Here is a 16,692-nt window from a genome sequence, read left to right as displayed (position 1 = left end):
TGAATCACATTGTTAATCTGTTATATAAAAATATTCACATTGTATATTTTGAATAATTTACAATAACAGAAAAACATCTGCATAGTGTGTGGGTACGAACATTGTTCCGAATGGGCTTTCACAAGCGAAGGTGAAGTCTCTCTTGCTCCTCTACTCGTAACCCCACGGTAACATATCCTGGTTGTCCTCTACCGCCCTCTAACTTCCTCCAGGTGGACTACACCCCGCTGCACCAGGCCGCCCAGCAGGGACACACAGACATAGTCACCCTGCTGCTGAAGCATGCGGCGCAGCCCAACGAGCTGACCTCGGTGAGAACCACACGATCGGTCTTCAGGTGTCGCGTCATTAGGGGACATGTCATTATGTGACGCGTCATTTGGAGATGTGTCATTAGGTGACAAGCAGCAGACACTGAATCTAGAGAGCAGGTAGGAGTGAGTCATTCCAGACCTTCTGCTGTACCTCCCCTGCTGGGTGTCTGTGGTCCTCACCCTACTTTTAGACTATCCTGCTGTTTGTCTGTGGTACAACTCCTCACCCTACTGCTAGACTATCCTGTGGTTGTGTGTGACGTCCTTCCTTCCATCCGTGCAGAACGGCATGTCCGCCCTGGCCATCGCTAAGAGGCTGGGCTACATCTCCGTCATCGACGTCCTGAAGCTGGTCACAGAGGAGACGGCCACCATGGTGAGACCGGAAGCTCTTCAACCTTCTTCTGCATAAGAAGGTTTTTTTTCTTATCTTCTTAGTCCTTACGGAGCTAATCTACATCCTACTGGTGTTTGTCCCCCAGACGACCACAGAGAAGCATCGCATGAGTTTCCCGGAAACGGTGGATGAGATCCTGGACGTGTCTGAGGATGAAGGTATCATCCCCTCATCTGATTCACAACTACACCCTCACATTGACTAGTTGCCCTGTGTGGTTAGGAATATCAAACGTTGATGTTGCTCCTGCAGAATGACACTTTTTTTGGTCTAACATTTCTGTGTTTATTTTTATTTTTTGTGTTGATGGGTTTATGGTTGTTTAAATGGGGACGTGTTTTTTATTTTAGAGCTCCCTAAAAGATTGCCTTTTTGCCTTTTGCCCTCTTTAGGAGTTGCACAGCTAACACTAGGTATGAATGTCTCTTCCTCTCTCCATCGTGCAGCGTCCGTAGGTCGTGATAAAGTCTGTGGCTCCATTTCAAGCTCACTTAGCCTTTCCTCCCTGTCCCGGCTCCTCTGTTTCTCCCTCCTCCCTCTACCTGTCATTCTGTTCCTTTTCTCTTTCTATCGTTCCCACTTTCCTCTTACTTCTCTGTCCGTCTCTCTGCTACTTTTCTCTCTCTCCTGCTCGTCCTTTCTCTCTCTTCTTTCCCTCTTTAATCTCCCTCTCTCTCTCCCTCTGTCTCTGTGTCTCTCTGTCTTTTCCCTTTTGAATCTCCCTCTCTCTCTCCCTCTGTCTCTGTGTCTCTCTGTCTTTTCCCTCTCTAATCTCTCCCTCTCTCTCCCTCTGTCTCTGTTTCCCTCTGTCTTTTCCCTTTTTATTCTCCCTCTCTCTCTCCCTCTGTCTCTGTGTCTCTCTGTCTTTTCCCTTTTTAATCTCTCCCTCTCTCCCTCTGTCTCTGTGTCTCTCTGTCTTTTCCCTTTTTAATCTCTCCCTCTCTCCCTCTGTCTCTGTTTCTCTCTGTCTTTTCCCTTTTTAATCTCTCCCTCTCTCCCTCTGTCTCTGTGTCTCTCTGTCGGTGCTCAGTGGTATGGTGGCCCTCCTGCTCATTGGCATGCGCCCATGGCATCACGTCTGTGACCTCTGTCTGTCCCTCCAGTAACACTTCTTATTCATTAACAATACGGGAGGTTTCTCTTCCTGAGTGGCTGCCAATGAGACTTCGACCTGCACATCGCTCCTCTACGCTCTGATCTAAATCCGTCTAACCGTACCGTTCAAACCATTAGGAAGTAAAGTATTCAAGCTATTCAGCCGTAAAGATCACAGCGCCATAGTGTAATGACTGTCTTCGTCTTTCTTGAACCCTAAACTGACTCATCGTATACTAACAAGAAGTCTTGCACTTAAAATGTATGTGATGACATTGACTGGTGTGGGTGTGTGTGTGTGTGTGTGTGTGTGTGTGTGTGTGAGACTCCAGTGTGTGTGTGATCTAACACACACACACTGGAGTCCCTCATGATCTGGGTTAAATGATCTGGGGCCCCTCATGATTTTGTGATCTGGATCCCCTCATGATCTTGGGCCCTTCATGATCTGGGGCGCTTCATGATCTGGGGCCCTTCATGATCTGGGGCCCTTCATGATCTGGGGCCCCTCATGATCTGGGGCCCCTCATGATCTGGGGCCCTTCATGATCTGGGGCCCCTCGTGATCTGGGGCCCCTCATGGCTTGGTTGTAAGTGGGGGCCATTCTTAATGCTGATGTTTACTCCAATACCACACGGTTTGTATGTTGACTTGAACACAGCGGCCATAGAAACCATCCTGTGGTCACCTGGTGGCTGTAACTGTGTTGTTTAAATTTGCTGTCAACAAATCTATTGTATCATATCGTGCATCTTGGTTCAGCATTGAGCATTAGCACTAAAGTCCCGACTCACAAAACTAACATCTGAATGAAAAACGTCCAGCGCACTCACTCTCACACACACACACACACACACACACACACACACACACACACACACACACACACACACACACACACACACAGACACACACACACACACACACACACACACACACTCACGCCCCACTCCTGTGATGTCATGTCCCATCTCTGCACGTGCTCTCACCTCGGTAAACAATTTGTTTTGTTCTGTGTTGTCTCTCCTCCTCCTCCCTCTCCCTCACCCACCCTGGTCACCTGACCTGCTGGCGGTCTCTTGTGTGTGTGAAGGGGAGGAGCTGGCCACGGACGGCGCCAGGTACATGAAGATGGATGACTTGAAAGACCATGATGACGATTTCCTGTCCCCAAAGAAATCCATGGAGTACGAGAGAGGGCTGGGCACAGCGTAAGGGTGGCAGGGCTGGGGTCACAGTGGGGGGCGCTATGGGGACCAGCTGACAGCGCTAGGGGCTGACGGAGGTGTGGGGGGGGGGGGGGGGGGGGGGGGCAGAGCTAGCACGGGCAGACAGGAAGTGTGGCTGGGCTCGTTTGACCCCAGACTCGCTACAATGTGATTGTTTCTCGTTCCTCCTGACAGGAACCTGTCCCCGTCACTCCCCAGGATCCCCCGCGTGTCGCCGGAGACTGTGCTGCTGAAGGAGCAGGAGGTGGAGCAGGTCAGACCCTCACTACGTCCTCCTGTCTCCGCCTCGCATCTCTCTGTCCTTTCAATAAGACGCGCCAGGATTGGCATATATCAGACGTTCATAAAGTATTTTGGTCATGCGACTGTTTAATGATAACCAGCAGGTCATGCTGAGCATCACGATGCTCCTCCTGATGGTTTCGACGGAGACATGAACGCCGTCTGTTCTTCTTCTGCCGCAGCTACACACTCCTCTTCCTCTCCCCAAAGAGTACGACGACGACTCGCTGATCCCGAGCAGCCCGGCGACTGAAACGTCGGACAACGTCAGCCCGGTGGCCAGCCCCATACACACCGGGTCAGCCAGCCTTTCACCACCGCACAGCCTCCCCCAGCGGGTCACTTCCTGTCAGCCTTTCACCACCGCACAGCCCCCCAGCGGGTCTCTTCCTGTCAGCTACACCACTGGGACCATATCCCTGTCAAGTCACTGGGTCTTAAACGGCATTTGACATCTGCCTTTCCATTCACTAGAAGTTGGCAGCCATTTTACCGCCTGCCGTTCTAGAGCTCTGTGGCTGTCTGGAAGGTCCTCCGCTCCAGGCTTCAGGCTAGCAGGGGTTATCCAATCCTCATTTGAACGGGGGTCTGTGGTCCATTGGGAGACCACTCATGTGATAGAGGCTTACATCATTAAACTGGCCCTATTCAATTGAAGTTCAGAGGAGAGGCGATGGTGGGGTGGTTGAGCCTGGGGGGCTGGGTTCACTCTGATCACCGTGAACACGGGGAGCCCACAGGGAGGGGGGGTACATCCTGCAGGTCTGGCAGGTTTAGATATATTGGTGCTAGATGGCTCAGACTAGTGCTTCGAAAATACTTCTTTACCTGAACATAATGATGATGGTTATGAAGAGGATGGGTGTGATGATGGCGAAGTTATTGATCATCCTAATGACGACGATGAAGTTGTCACTTTGTTCTCATGATGAGGAGGATGAAGTTGTGGAGAACCATACCGATGGTGATGTATGAGGAGGATGATGACCGTGACCCCTGTGGCCCAACAGGTTCCTGGTGAGCTTCATGGTGGACGCTCGTGGCGGCTCCATGCGGGGCAGCAGACACAACGGGCTGCGCGTCATCATCCCGCCCCGGACCTGCGCCGCGCCCACACGCATCACCTGCCGCCTGGTGAAGCCCCAGAAGCTGACCACGCCCCCCCCCCTGGTGGAGGGCGAGGGGCTGGCCAGCCGCATCATCTCCCTGGGCCCAGCCGGAATGCAGTTCCTGGGGTGAGGGGGCCTGCAGACCACGGCTGAACCGGCCCTAACGGCTGTAGGCTGTCTGGAAACTCCCGGCTGTAGCCGGGAGTTTGCGGTTATTACATTGAATTCAAAGTCATTTCCTGTTATTTAAAGTAGTAGTTAATGTGTATGGGTGTGTGTGTGTGTGTGCGTTTGTGTGTGTGTGTGTGTGTGTGTGTGTGTGTGTGTGTGTGTGTGTGTGTGTGTGTGTGTGTGTGTGTGTGTGGCAGGCCGGTGATAGTGGAGATCCCTCACTTCGCGGCTCTGGGCCGGGGGGACAGGGAGCTGGTGGTCCTGAGGAGTGAGAACGGCTCCGTGTGGAAGGAGCACCGCAATCGCTACGGTGACGAGGTGCTGGAGACCATCCTCAACGGGATGGACGAGGGTAAGAGAGCCCAACACTGTGGGCTTCAAACAATGACAAAAGCGCCCATAGAGATATAATAGCACCGACCTGAACGTACTAACACAAGGTTGAAGTTGCTGACCCCCAGCTGATCCCCACCTGACCCCCTGCCTGACCCCCACCTGCCCTCCGCCCTCCCCAGACCTGGAGAGCCAGGAGGAGCTTGGCAAGAAGCGTATCCGCCGCATCATCTCCACCGACTTCCCGCTCTACCTGGCCGTGGTGTCGCGCGTGCAGCAGGAGAGCGACCTGATTGGCCCTGAGGGGGGTGCCCTCACCAGCAAGCTGCTGCCCATGGTGCAGGCGTCCTTCCCCGAGACGGCCGTCACCAAGAGGGTCCGCCTGGGGCTGCAGGTGAGGTGGCAGGATGAGGAGAGGTGGGGGCCTTAGGGCCTTAGCGACCAGCAGGTCTTCTCCGCCTCTGTTGCCTTGCCGACGCCCAGCATGGGACCAGGACGTTACAACCTGACATGTTCTTCTGTCCTTTCTTCGTTCTTCTGTTATTTTATTCATTCATGTCTGTTTATTTCTTTGACTATTCCCTGGACCTTGGTTTGTTTCCCCGTGCTCTTGGCCCGCTCCCATCAGCACCTTTATTAACTCATTGACCTGTTTGTTGTTACTACTTCAGTTAGAGCTGCTAATGCTCTTTTGTTCACTATTTCATGACTTTTATATTTTGGTTATTAGAATAGCGGTGTGATCAGCATTTCCAGCATGAACCAGTGGGTCAATTTAATTTCTTGATCATTAAGATGAAAAGAAATGAGAATTATATGTTATGTTTCAGTTTCTATCTTCCTGTCTGCAGGCTTTGGTTAGTGCATGTGATGCATCCCTTACAGCCATGCATGTCTGTTATAATGTACATACTATAGATGTGTCAATGCTAATATTATTGTATATACTAAATTATATTTTGCAAAATGAATGTCTAATATTTATATGTAAATTTGTCTTTCTAAAGATAATGAAGTGTGAAATTATAGTGGCTAATATATATATATTTTTTTAAAGCTAATAATTTATTTTTGTAGTCTAATAATTCCTAATTTCTTCATTCATTTGTGTTAACTGGATAATGCATAATGTTTTATACGGGCCTCATCAAAACCTGAATTCTACTTTTATATCCAAATGGTATGAATGATTCTAGAAAATCGATGATGTTAAACTTTTTGTTACATTTTTACAATAAACAAAGAAAAAAAATACACCTCCCTTCCTTCCCCTCATTTCCTATCCAGTATCTTTATGATTTCTCCAACATCCGCTGATATTATCCAACCTCTGGATGAGCATCCTCATATCCTTTCTTTTATCCATGTCCTGTGACCAACTCCTCCTGCACCCTATGAACTCCTCCACCCTCTGACCTCCTCCTCCTCCACCACCACCTCCTCCTCCATCCTCTGACCTCCTCCTGCACCCTATGACCTCCTCCACCCTCTGACCACCTCCTTCTCCACCCTATGACCTCCTCTTCCTCCACCCTATGACCTCCTCTTCCTCCACCCTGTGACCTCCTCCTCCACCCTCTGACCTCCTCCTCCTCCACCCTGTGACCTCCTCTTCCTCCACCCTGTGACTTCCTCTTCCTCCACCCTGTGACCTCCTCCTCCACCCTCTGACCTCCTCCTCCTCCACCACCACCTCCTCCTCCATCCTCTGACCTCCTCCTCCTCCACCCTGTGACCTCCTCTTCCTCCACCCTCTGACCACCTCCTCCACCCTGTGACCTCCTCCTCCTCCACCCTGAGACCTCCTCCTCCTCCACCCTCTGACCACCTCCTCCTCCACCCTGAGACCTCCTCCTCCACCCTATGACCTCCTCCACCCTCTGACCTCCTCCTCCTCCACCCTGTGACCTCCTCTTCCTCCACCCTGTGACCTCCTCTTCCTCCACCCTCTGACCACCTCCTCCACGTTGTGACCACCTCCTCATCCACCCTGTGACCTCCTCTTCCTCCACCCTCTGACCACCTCCTCCACCCTGTGACCTCCTCCTCCTCCACCCTGAGACCTCCTCCTCCTCCACCCTCTGACCACCTCCTCCACCCTGTGACCTCCTCCTCCTCCACCCTGAGACCTCCTCCTCCTCCACCCTCTGACCTCCTCCTCCTCCACCCTGTGACCTCATCCTCCACCCTGTGACCTCCTCCTCCTCCATCCTGAGACCACCTCCTCCTCCACCCTGTGACCTCCTCCTCCACCCTGTGACCTCCTCCTCCTCCACCCTGAGACCTCCTCCTCCTCCATCCTGTGATCTCCTTCTCCTCCACCCTCTGACCACCTCCTCCACCCTGTGACCATCTCCTCCTCCACCCTGTGACCTCCTCCTCCTCCACCCTGTGACCTCCTCCTCCTCCACCCTGTGACCTCCTCCTCCACCCTGTGACCTCCTCCACCCTGTGACCTCCTCCTCCTCCACCCTGTGACCTCCTCCTCCTCCACCCTGTGACCTCCTCCACCCTGTGTTCTCCTCCAGCTCCACACTTTTACCTTGTGACCTCCTCTTCCTCCTCCACCATCTGACCTCCTCCTCCTCCACCATCTGACCGCCTCCTCTTCCACCCTCTGACCTCCTCCTCCTCCTCCACCCTCTGACCTCCTCCTCCTCCACCCTCTGACCACCTCCTCCTCCACCCTCTGACCTCCTCCTCCTCCACCCTCTGACCTCCTCCTCCTCCACCCTCTGACCACCTCCTCCTCCACCCTCTGACCTCCTCCTCCTCCACCCTCTGACCTCCTCCTCCTCCACCCTCTGACCTCCAGGCCCAGCCAGTTCCAGACGAGCTAGTAGCAAAGCTGCTGGGGAACCAGGCCAACTTCAGTCCTGTGGTGACGGTTGAGCCGCGCCGACGCAAGTTCCACCGGCCCATCGGCCTGCGCATCCCGCTGCCCCCGTCCTGGAGGGACAGCCCGCGGGACGCTGGGGAGGGGGACACCACCAGCCTTCGCCTCCTCTGCTCCGTCATAGGTACTGGACCAGGCAGGGGACGGAGGGCCCCCAAGATTGCACTCTGTAGCTGATGCTTTTATCAACAGTGACTTACAGTAAATACATCCTCCCATACATGTCATTAGGGAGCAGTTGTGTTCAGGCAAATTCTCTAGGATGCTCATCAGTAGGCTACAGAAGGTGGGCATCTGACCCAGATCCTTTTGACTGGGAGGCGGCCAACAGCGCCACACTACCCTAGCCAGGCTGTCCCTCTGCTGCTCTGGCTGGCAGCAGTCAGGAGGTTCTACCACGGCAACGTGTTGATCTAATGTCCTCCCTGCAGGAGGCACGGCCCCGGCCCAGTGGGAGGACATCACCGGCACCACCAAGCTGCTCTACACCAACGAGTGCGCTAACTTCACCACCAACGTGTCCGCGCGGTGAGCAGCACCTCTAGAACGCCCTGACGAGCGCTCTGATCAAAGCTCATTCGTAGCGTGATGAGCCCCAGAGACTCACGCTGTGTTGTTGCTCCAGGTTCTGGCTGGCGGACTGCCCCCGGACGGCGGAGGCAGTGGCCTTCGCCAACCTGCTGTACCGAGAGCTGTCGGCCGTGCCCTACATGGCCAAGTTTGTGGTGTTCGCCAAGATGAACGAGGTCCGCGAGGGTCGCCTGCGCTGCTACTGCATGACGGACGACAAGATGGACAAAACCCTGGAGCAGCACGAGAACTTCAACGAGGTGGCCCGCAGCCGGGACATAGAGGTCAGGAGAACTTGGGATAGAAGGGCTGCTTATTCAGGTTGTCTGTAGTCCCTCTCACAGATGTCACTCCTATCACATCTTGTGTGCCAGGGCACAGGTAATTCACCGGGCTAGCCTACTACCCGTACCTTGTTACATTAAACACAGCATAGCCGTCATTAGTGTTCAGTGACACCTGTTTTTCCTTAGATGACACCTAACACAGTGATAAGGCAACATTTAAAACTACAACTTATTTGCCAACTTTTATTTAGTTTTTGGCCCATATCGCTAGCCATTTTGTGTCCATTTCCTGGTTGCGGCGGCTGATCCCAGTGTTGCCCCCTGCAGGTGATGGAAGGTATGCCCCTCCACCTGGAGTGTTCAGGGAACCTGGTGCCCATCAGGAAGGCCACCCAGCAGCCTCGCTGCTTCAGCTTCCAGGCCTTCAAGGATAACAGGCTTCCTGTCTCCGTCAAGGTGTTTACATAAGACTGTATACTGTGTGTGTGTGTGGGGGGGGGGGGATTTCATACTCCCATTTACTAAAGTCACCATGACCTTAAAATAACCTTCTATTCAGCTTGTTAGGAAGTTGTTGATTGTGTCAACAACTTGTGAAATGTATTCAACTTATCTTTCAACCAATAGGATGAAGTGATGTATTCCCTCCCCATCATATGAAGCCAGCTGCAGGAATCCCAAAGCACATTCCTCCTGTGTTGTGTTTTGCTGTTATCCTAAAAACTGAACATATTTCTGAAGCAAGATGTGTCCTGAACGCCATTTTCCATCATCCTCAGGTGAGAGACAGCAGCAAGGATCCCACTGGATATTTGTCGTTCCTCCGCAAGTCCACCAAGTATGAAGACAGCCAACAAGTCCTCTGCAACCTCAATATCACCATGCCCCCGTGCGCCAGGGTAAAGAGTCCATCAATATATAAACATGTCTATATGACAATCTGATCTAATGACGATCGATCATACAATCCGCACTGAGTGACGTGATGTCCTTCTGTTTGGCAGGCGGTCGGGAGTGAAGACCGGAGACGCACACTGACCCCACTAGCTCTGAGGGAGAGATACAGCGCTATGAATGAGCCGGCCATGGGTACGAGGTTCACACTCTTATGTTCACTAGGGTTCGCACGCTTATTTTCACTAAGGGCTCACACCCTTATGTTCACTAGGGTTCCCACTCTTAGTTTCACTAGGGTTCAGACTCTAATGTTCACTAGGGTTTACACTCTTAGTTTCACTAGGGTTCACACTCTTATGTTGACTAGTGTTCACACTCTTATGTTCACTAGGTTTCACACACATTTCATTAATCCAGGAATATTTCAAACCCTGCAAAATTTACGAGGAAATTATGAGATTACGAAAAGGTTCATTTGTACGCTGGTCATAAGGTGCACCCAAAGGTACAAGGTGAAACCAAAGAACAATGAAAGAACTCTTGAACTGAGTCTGAAAATCTTCATCTCATTTGTTAAGGTATCAATTCTGCTGTGGTTTCTGCAGCGGCCATGACTGCCATGGAAAGGACAGAGTTAAAGATGGCTCTGATCGCAGAACAGCTGGGACTGAGCTGGGCTGGTGAGTGGAGGAGCCGGCGCTGACTGGCTGCTGGAAAACTTACATCCCACTTTTTTTTTTTCTCACTAAAAGGGCTTTGGAGACAGGGATTTAGTTTGGTAGGCCTGTTCAAGATTCAAGATGGTTTATTTGTCATATGCACAACAATTATAGACGCAGTCACTGCCAATGAAATTCTTAAGTCTCAGGCCCCTTCAACAGTGCTGTAGGTAGGCCTGTATCTAGGTAGGTGTGTATGTAGGTAGGCCTGTATCTAGGTAGGTGTGTATGTAAGTAGGCCTTTCTTTAGGTTGGCCTGTATGTATGTAGGCCTGTATGTAGGTAGGCCTGTATGTAGGTAGGCCTGGTTGATGGTTGGCCTGTATGTAGGTAGGTGTGTATGTAGGTAGGCCTTCCTTTAGGTAGGCCTGTATGTAGGTAGGTGTGTATGTAGGTAGGCTTGTATGTAAGTAGGCCTGTATGTAGGTAGTTGTGTATGTAGGTAGGCCTGTATGTAGGTAGGCCTGTATGTAGGTAGGCCTGTATGTAGGTAGGCGTGTATGTAGGTAGGCCTGGTTGATGGTTGGCCTGTATGTAGGTAGGCCTGGTTGATGGTTGGCCTGTATGTAGGTAGGCCTGTATGTAGGTAGGCCTGGTTGATGGTTGGCCTGTATGTAGGTAGGCCTGGTTGATGGTTGGCCTGTATGTAGGTAGGCCTGTATGTAGGTAGGCCTGGTTGATGGTTGGCCTGTATGTAGGTAGGCCTGGTTGATGGTAGGCCTGTATCTAGCTAGGCTTGTATTTAGGTAGGCCTGTATGTAGGTAGGTGTATTTGTAGGTAGACCTGTATGTAGGTAGTAGTGGGGACAATGACATCTTCAAAAGATTAAAATCTTCCTTTGTAGATAAGTGAGTCTCCATTGTCCTCAATAGTAGAATGGTCGTGAGGGTAAACTGTGACAGCTGGATGTTCCATTGGAAGGACGGTTGCTAATTGAGTGATACCAGAGCATTGCTTGTCTGCTAGGAAATAATGCCTGGTAGTTATAGCAGGTTCTTTGGTGGGGGTGAGGGATTGACTGCCTTCTGAAGAAAATTTGCAGTGTTGTCTGTTTGAAACCCCTTTGTGTTATGGCCGTGGGGATATCTTATGATTCTCTTTTAAGGTAAAGAACATTCTAGATGGTTAGTCTAGAAGGAAACACAAAGTCATGAAATCATACGTCTTGCGGTGGGAAGCCTTTTAAAACCATTTAAGAAAAGTCCAGTCCCTCCTTGTGTCCCAGAGAGCTAGGGTCTGTGTTATACATCCTCTCTGTGTCCCTACAAAGCTAGGGTCTGTGTTATACATCCTCTCTGTGTCCCACAGAGCTAGGGTTAGTGTTATACATCCTCTCTGTGTCCCCACAGAGCTAGGGTCAGTGTTATACATCCTCTCTGTGTCCCCACAGAGCTAGGGTCGGTGTTATACATCCTCTCTGTGTCCCACAGAGCTAGGGTTAGTGTTATACATCCTCTCTGTGTCCCCACAGAGCTAGGGTCAGTGTTATACATCCTCTCTGTGTCCCACAGAGCTAGGGTCGGTGTTATACATCCTCTCCCCCCATGTTTCCCACAGAGCTTGCCCGTGAGCTCCAGCTCAGTGTGGATGACATCAACAAGATCCGGGTGGAGAACCCCAACTCGCTGTTGGAGCAGAGCTCTGCGCTGCTCAACCTTTGGGCTACCAGGGAGGGCAAGAGGGCCAAGAGTGAGTACATGAGAAGTGAGTCTTAACTCACCTTCACATCAGTCATAACCTCACTCAGGTTCTCCTTTACCTGGTCTCCTCCTGTAGGATCTACACACTGTTTTCAGATCCATCAACCCCATCTCCTCTTCCAAGGTCTATGCACCGGTTTAGGATGTTGATCATCTCAGATCAAAATGTTCAACCATGCTATTGCTATTGTTGTGGTTGTTCTACGTTAATCGATCCTGTTGCTCTAACCGTTCTGTATCTCCTTCTCCTCTCTCTGTGTACCCCCTTCCCCCATCATGTGTCCCCCCCCCCCCACCCCCGCCCCCCCAGTGGAGAGTCTGTACGTGGCCCTGAAGAGCATCGACCGCATGGACATCGTCACCATGCTGGAGGGGCCGCCCCCCCAGCCCCAGGGCCGGCAGGGCTCTCGGGAGCTCAACCGCTGCCGTCCAAGCGAGAGAGAGCACCTCTCCCCGGGCCTGACCAATGGTAAGACTACGGCTCAGAACCCCAAAGTGCAGACAGATCCTTACGCTCAGGGGCTGACCCAAACCGCAAACCGAGGTTTGCCTTGTTGTTTCTTCTCTTCAGTTTTCTTCCTTGTCATTTCTGTTTAACACTGAGCTGAACTTTAGATGCTAAACTTTAGACGCTAATTTGAGAGCTGAGAACGTTCGGCGATAAACGTTAGACGATGAACGTAAGACGCTAATCGTTAGATGCTGAACATTAGGCGAAAATTGGTTAACGCTAATCGTTAGACTCCGAACGTTAGACGCTAATCGTTAGATGCTGAACATTAGACGCTAATCGTTAGACGCTATTCGTTAGATGCTGAACATTAGACGCTAATCGTTAGGCGCTAATCGTTAGATACTGAACGTTAGACGCTAATCGTTGGATTCCGAACATTAGACGCTAATCGTTAGACGCTAAATCATTAGACGCTCATCGTTAGACGCTAATCGTTAAGGTGCGTTCACACCAAAAGACACATTTGTCTTCATAGTTTTCTCGCGCGACAAATCATAAACTGTCGCTGTGCAAGTTTTGTCAGGCGAATTTGATGCGGTTCACCCCGGACTGCACTGCAGGGAATGGTTGGCCGGTTGAACGCTGATTGGCTGTTACGTTACACATGTCACTCAGTGGCCACGCTGTTGAGCGCTGATGGGCTGTCATCACACGAATGTCGCGGAAAAGGTGAAATATTTCAACTCGAGCGAATTTGTCGTGCTGCAAATCCTCGCGAACGCGCTCGCCCGTGCAGGGCGAAAGTGTGGCGTGACAAACTTGTCGCCGGTTTTCTCTAGCGAATAATTTGCCCAATTCGCGTCTCTACGTTCACTTTCTATGGGATGGTGTCGCCCCTTCGCGTTTGGTGTGAACGCACCTTTAGACGCTAAACATTAGACGCTAAACGCTAGACGCTAATCATGAGAGGTTTTCATGCAGCACCACTGGTGGGACTCAGGATACTCCTATGTCATCCTCTGGAGCGCCTCAGGGAAGTTCCTAGTCATGACCTCAGCTTGAGGTTCCAGAGCTGTGCCAGATTACTCAAGTCTAGACACCCCTGAAATAATGTTTGGTCGTGAGACTCGTATGTAAAAGGGTGGCTTCGATGAGACCATTTGTAATTGGTTCAAACTGGCACAAAGAAAGGACTTCTGCACTGTTTAAAAATGCAGTGAAGAATAGTCCCAGATTGGGAGACACCTGGCACAAGAATCAGACCTACCTCAAGACGGAAGTTCTGATTGCCAACTCATAGATCCCTAAGCATTCTCAATGAGGGTGAACGTGTGGAAATGTAGCTAAAGTATTTCTTTGTTTTAAAGAATAAAAGTGGTCAAGCAGTCAAGCATTTAATATTCACTTCAAGATTGTGTTTTCATAAACATAAAGGTTAGAGGATCTTTAAGCAGAGCACGTTGAGGACTGGAGTATCGATGCAGCCACCAGCACAGAGATAGAGAAATCCCAGAGCCGAATATATTGACTCATCTAAACCATTATACTAGTAAACAATCATTCAACTGCGCACAAATGTAATTTGTTAGCATTGTGTTTTTAGTCAAGTCTTTATCACAGTTTGCTTTAAAGAGAAATCACACCTTTTATTCAAATAATAGAAAACTGCCTATACACCCCCTTATGACTTTTGAATCCAAGGCATTTCAACATGGGATATCTTCAATGTGTATCAACTCATTGCCATACATGGTACCAGTCTGCCTTAGAGCATAAGGTTGGCCCATGGTAACTGCTCTCCTCTACAGAGTGCTCCTCCTCCTCCTCCTCCTCCTCCTCATGGTACATGGTACATCTTGATTGACTCCAGTTTCACCCTCTGGCCTGCCGAGGGCGCCCTCCTCCCTGTGGTCCTCATGGGGAGCTGCCCGGCTCTCGGTCCCCTGTCTCCAGCTCGGCCACTGGTCCTCCCTGTGCAAACTGGAGCAATGCCCGGGGATGTAACGATGCGTAGACACATGACCATGAAAGAGACGTTCAGATCACGGCTGCGGTGCATCTGATACCTGTCCGTCCGTACGTCTGTCTGTCTGTCTGTCGGTCTGTCTGTCTGTCTGTCTGTCGGTCTGTCTGAATGTCTGTCTGTCCCTCTTTCTGTCCATCTGTTTGATTAGCAGTACCTCAAAGGCCCTCCCTTGGCACTGTGTGAGTTATTTTTTAGAGGGCTGTTGTGTCTCTGGCTGATCACACATGAAGGACTGGTTGAAGATGTTTGTGTCCCAGAGTTAAACTGGGAGAACAATGACAGGGAACATCAAGGCTGCTTCAAACTGATCTCAGTCTGTCAAGCATTTGTCTCTTTTTGTTTTGAACAGCCCCAAGAGCTGATCATAAATCCAATCATATGCCCCCCTCAGTATTAACCATTTGTCCATTCAAGGCTTTATTTATTCTAATCATTTTATTGAGAATAGTCCATAGTTATCCAAAGGAATTGTCCATAGTTATCTAAAAGGATAGTCCATAGATATATAAATAGAATAGTCCAGTGTTATTTAAAGGACTGGTCCAGAGTTATTTAAAGGAATGGTCCAGAGTTATTTAAAGTGTGACGACACGCAAGTGTAGTTTGGTGAGTTAGCTGCCATTTGCAGTCTTAAACACGCTGAACCCTTCTTTCTGCTTCGTATACATTGGGAAAACCCTGCTTGTATCACAGCGTAAGAAGATCTACATTAGAGGAACATGTACTGTATCTCCATGTCCCGCTCAGAGAGGCTCTTCTCCTCCTCTGAATGTAGAGTATACAACATGAACAAGCCAGTGTAGCTATCTAGCTATTGAAATGAATTCCCACTATGAGTTCAGAAACAACCCTGATCTTCCTTGATTTTAACCTAAATCATGAGTTTGTTTACTATGAACAGGATGACTTGCACCCAATAATTCTAGGTAAATATAGTAGACCTCCAGCTCCAGCTCTCTGCCTGCCATGCATGGGCCATCAGTGAGTTCCTCGGGGCGGACCGTCTGTATGTCCTTCTGGAGGGGTCCGTGGTTCCTTCCTGAGAGTGACTGTCGCTGTGTTTCCTCTCGACTTGTCATCTGCAGCCCGGTCGCCCTTCTCTACCTCCTACTCACTCCTCCTCCTCTCCGAACTCTGACCTCATGCTGACCTCATATTGACCTCTGACCCATATCTTTCTGTCTTTACGTTAAGACTACCACTAGTAGCATTTTTTTCTACTGAAAATCACACTTTTTTCTTCTTCTTTTTTTTTTTTACTGTAAACTCTGTGAGCAAATCCCTTCACACAGATTATATACCCAGAACCCACCTGGGGGTGGAGGTGTCCCTCACTCCCCCCTCTCTCTCTCTCTCGCTCTCTCGCTCTCTGTTGATTTATTTGATTATTTTTATTTCTTCTGTCCTCCTGTTTCCTTTGTTGTGTACGCATATGGTTTCTTCTATCTTAATCTGTCTCCTCTCTGTCTCCTCTTCCTTTTACATTCCTCTCTCCCTGACCTCCTGCATGTCTGACTGCGCACGAGAGCTTGAGGTTCCCCCCTCATACGTTTGCATGGTGACACTGAAATGAGGGCAGGAGTTTGCACAATGGGCTTCTGGGAAATTAAGTCCTTAAACACCTGCATTGGCACCCAGTGTTGCATGAGCGAGCGTTGGGTTCTGGCTAGGCATGCGTACCTGGAAATGACCTGAGAGCATGTCTCCTGTGTATCGCTCCTATACACGGTTAAAGAGAAGAAAAGGCTTCAATCTTTTTCAGAACTGGAAACCGTGACTGTGTTCATGTATGAATGTTTCTACCTGAATGTCCCTCCATGACTCTATGTCTGTGTGTGTATTTGACAGTGGGCTCCTCGTTTGTACTGTTGTACTGTCATCTTCAGTGTTGTACATATCAATGTGTCTCCCTGTGTTCCTAACTGTTTTCCTATATCTCTGTTGTCTCAATGTGTCAGTATCTGTACGTCTATTTCTACTTCTAAGTCTCATAATTCATTTACATGGGAGTCTATTGTGTTCCTGTGTTTAGCTTCCTAATACGATGCCCAGTCTCTCCGTCCTCATCCTCCATCTCATCATCACAACTCATAGCATCTTTAACATCTCTAAACCTCCTCCTCTGACCCAAAGCACTAATTGAAGTCAAACATTTCTCTCAATGCATTTATATTGGATTTATATATTTTTTTCTCACAAACAAGGTCAATC

The 16,692-nt window shown here is 50.0% G+C and overlaps 1 protein-coding gene across 9 annotated transcripts in view; it reads left to right on the top strand.

The window, feature by feature from the left end:
* The window catches only part of ank1a (ankyrin 1, erythrocytic a), a 56,050-nt gene that overhangs the window by 24,907 nt on the left and 14,451 nt on the right, over nt 1-16,692 (top strand). For 3 of the 9 annotated variants that reach the window (XM_079740012.1, XM_079740018.1, XM_079740010.1), the window contains 18 exons: nt 213-311; nt 598-690; nt 797-869; nt 2,901-3,018; nt 3,211-3,289; nt 3,501-3,616; nt 4,329-4,553; nt 4,796-4,950; nt 5,114-5,325; nt 7,747-7,951; nt 8,259-8,355; nt 8,453-8,681; nt 9,012-9,140; nt 9,464-9,583; nt 9,689-9,773; nt 10,160-10,261; nt 11,859-12,005; nt 12,312-12,470. In XM_079740012.1, the coding sequence (XP_079596138.1) occupies nt 213-311; nt 598-690; nt 797-869; nt 2,901-3,018; nt 3,211-3,289; nt 3,501-3,616; nt 4,329-4,553; nt 4,796-4,950; nt 5,114-5,325; nt 7,747-7,951; nt 8,259-8,355; nt 8,453-8,681; nt 9,012-9,140; nt 9,464-9,583; nt 9,689-9,773; nt 10,160-10,261; nt 11,859-12,005; nt 12,312-12,470 (2,443 nt within the window). The remainder of the gene's footprint in view (nt 1-212; nt 312-597; nt 691-796; nt 870-2,900; nt 3,019-3,210; nt 3,290-3,500; nt 3,617-4,328; nt 4,554-4,795; nt 4,951-5,113; nt 5,326-7,746; nt 7,952-8,258; nt 8,356-8,452; nt 8,682-9,011; nt 9,141-9,463; nt 9,584-9,688; nt 9,774-10,159; nt 10,262-11,858; nt 12,006-12,311; nt 12,471-16,692) is intronic. The other 6 variants (XM_079740017.1, XM_079740016.1, XM_079740013.1 and 3 more) reach the window with 6 other exon arrangements.

The sequence above is a fragment of the Pollachius pollachius genome (assembly GCF_949987615.1).
Source record: "Pollachius pollachius genome assembly, chromosome: 1".
NCBI classification, from domain to species: domain Eukaryota; kingdom Metazoa; phylum Chordata; class Actinopteri; order Gadiformes; family Gadidae; genus Pollachius; species Pollachius pollachius.
The sequence above is the reverse complement of the archived record's forward strand: the minus strand, read 5'-3'. Positions and strand labels throughout refer to the sequence as shown.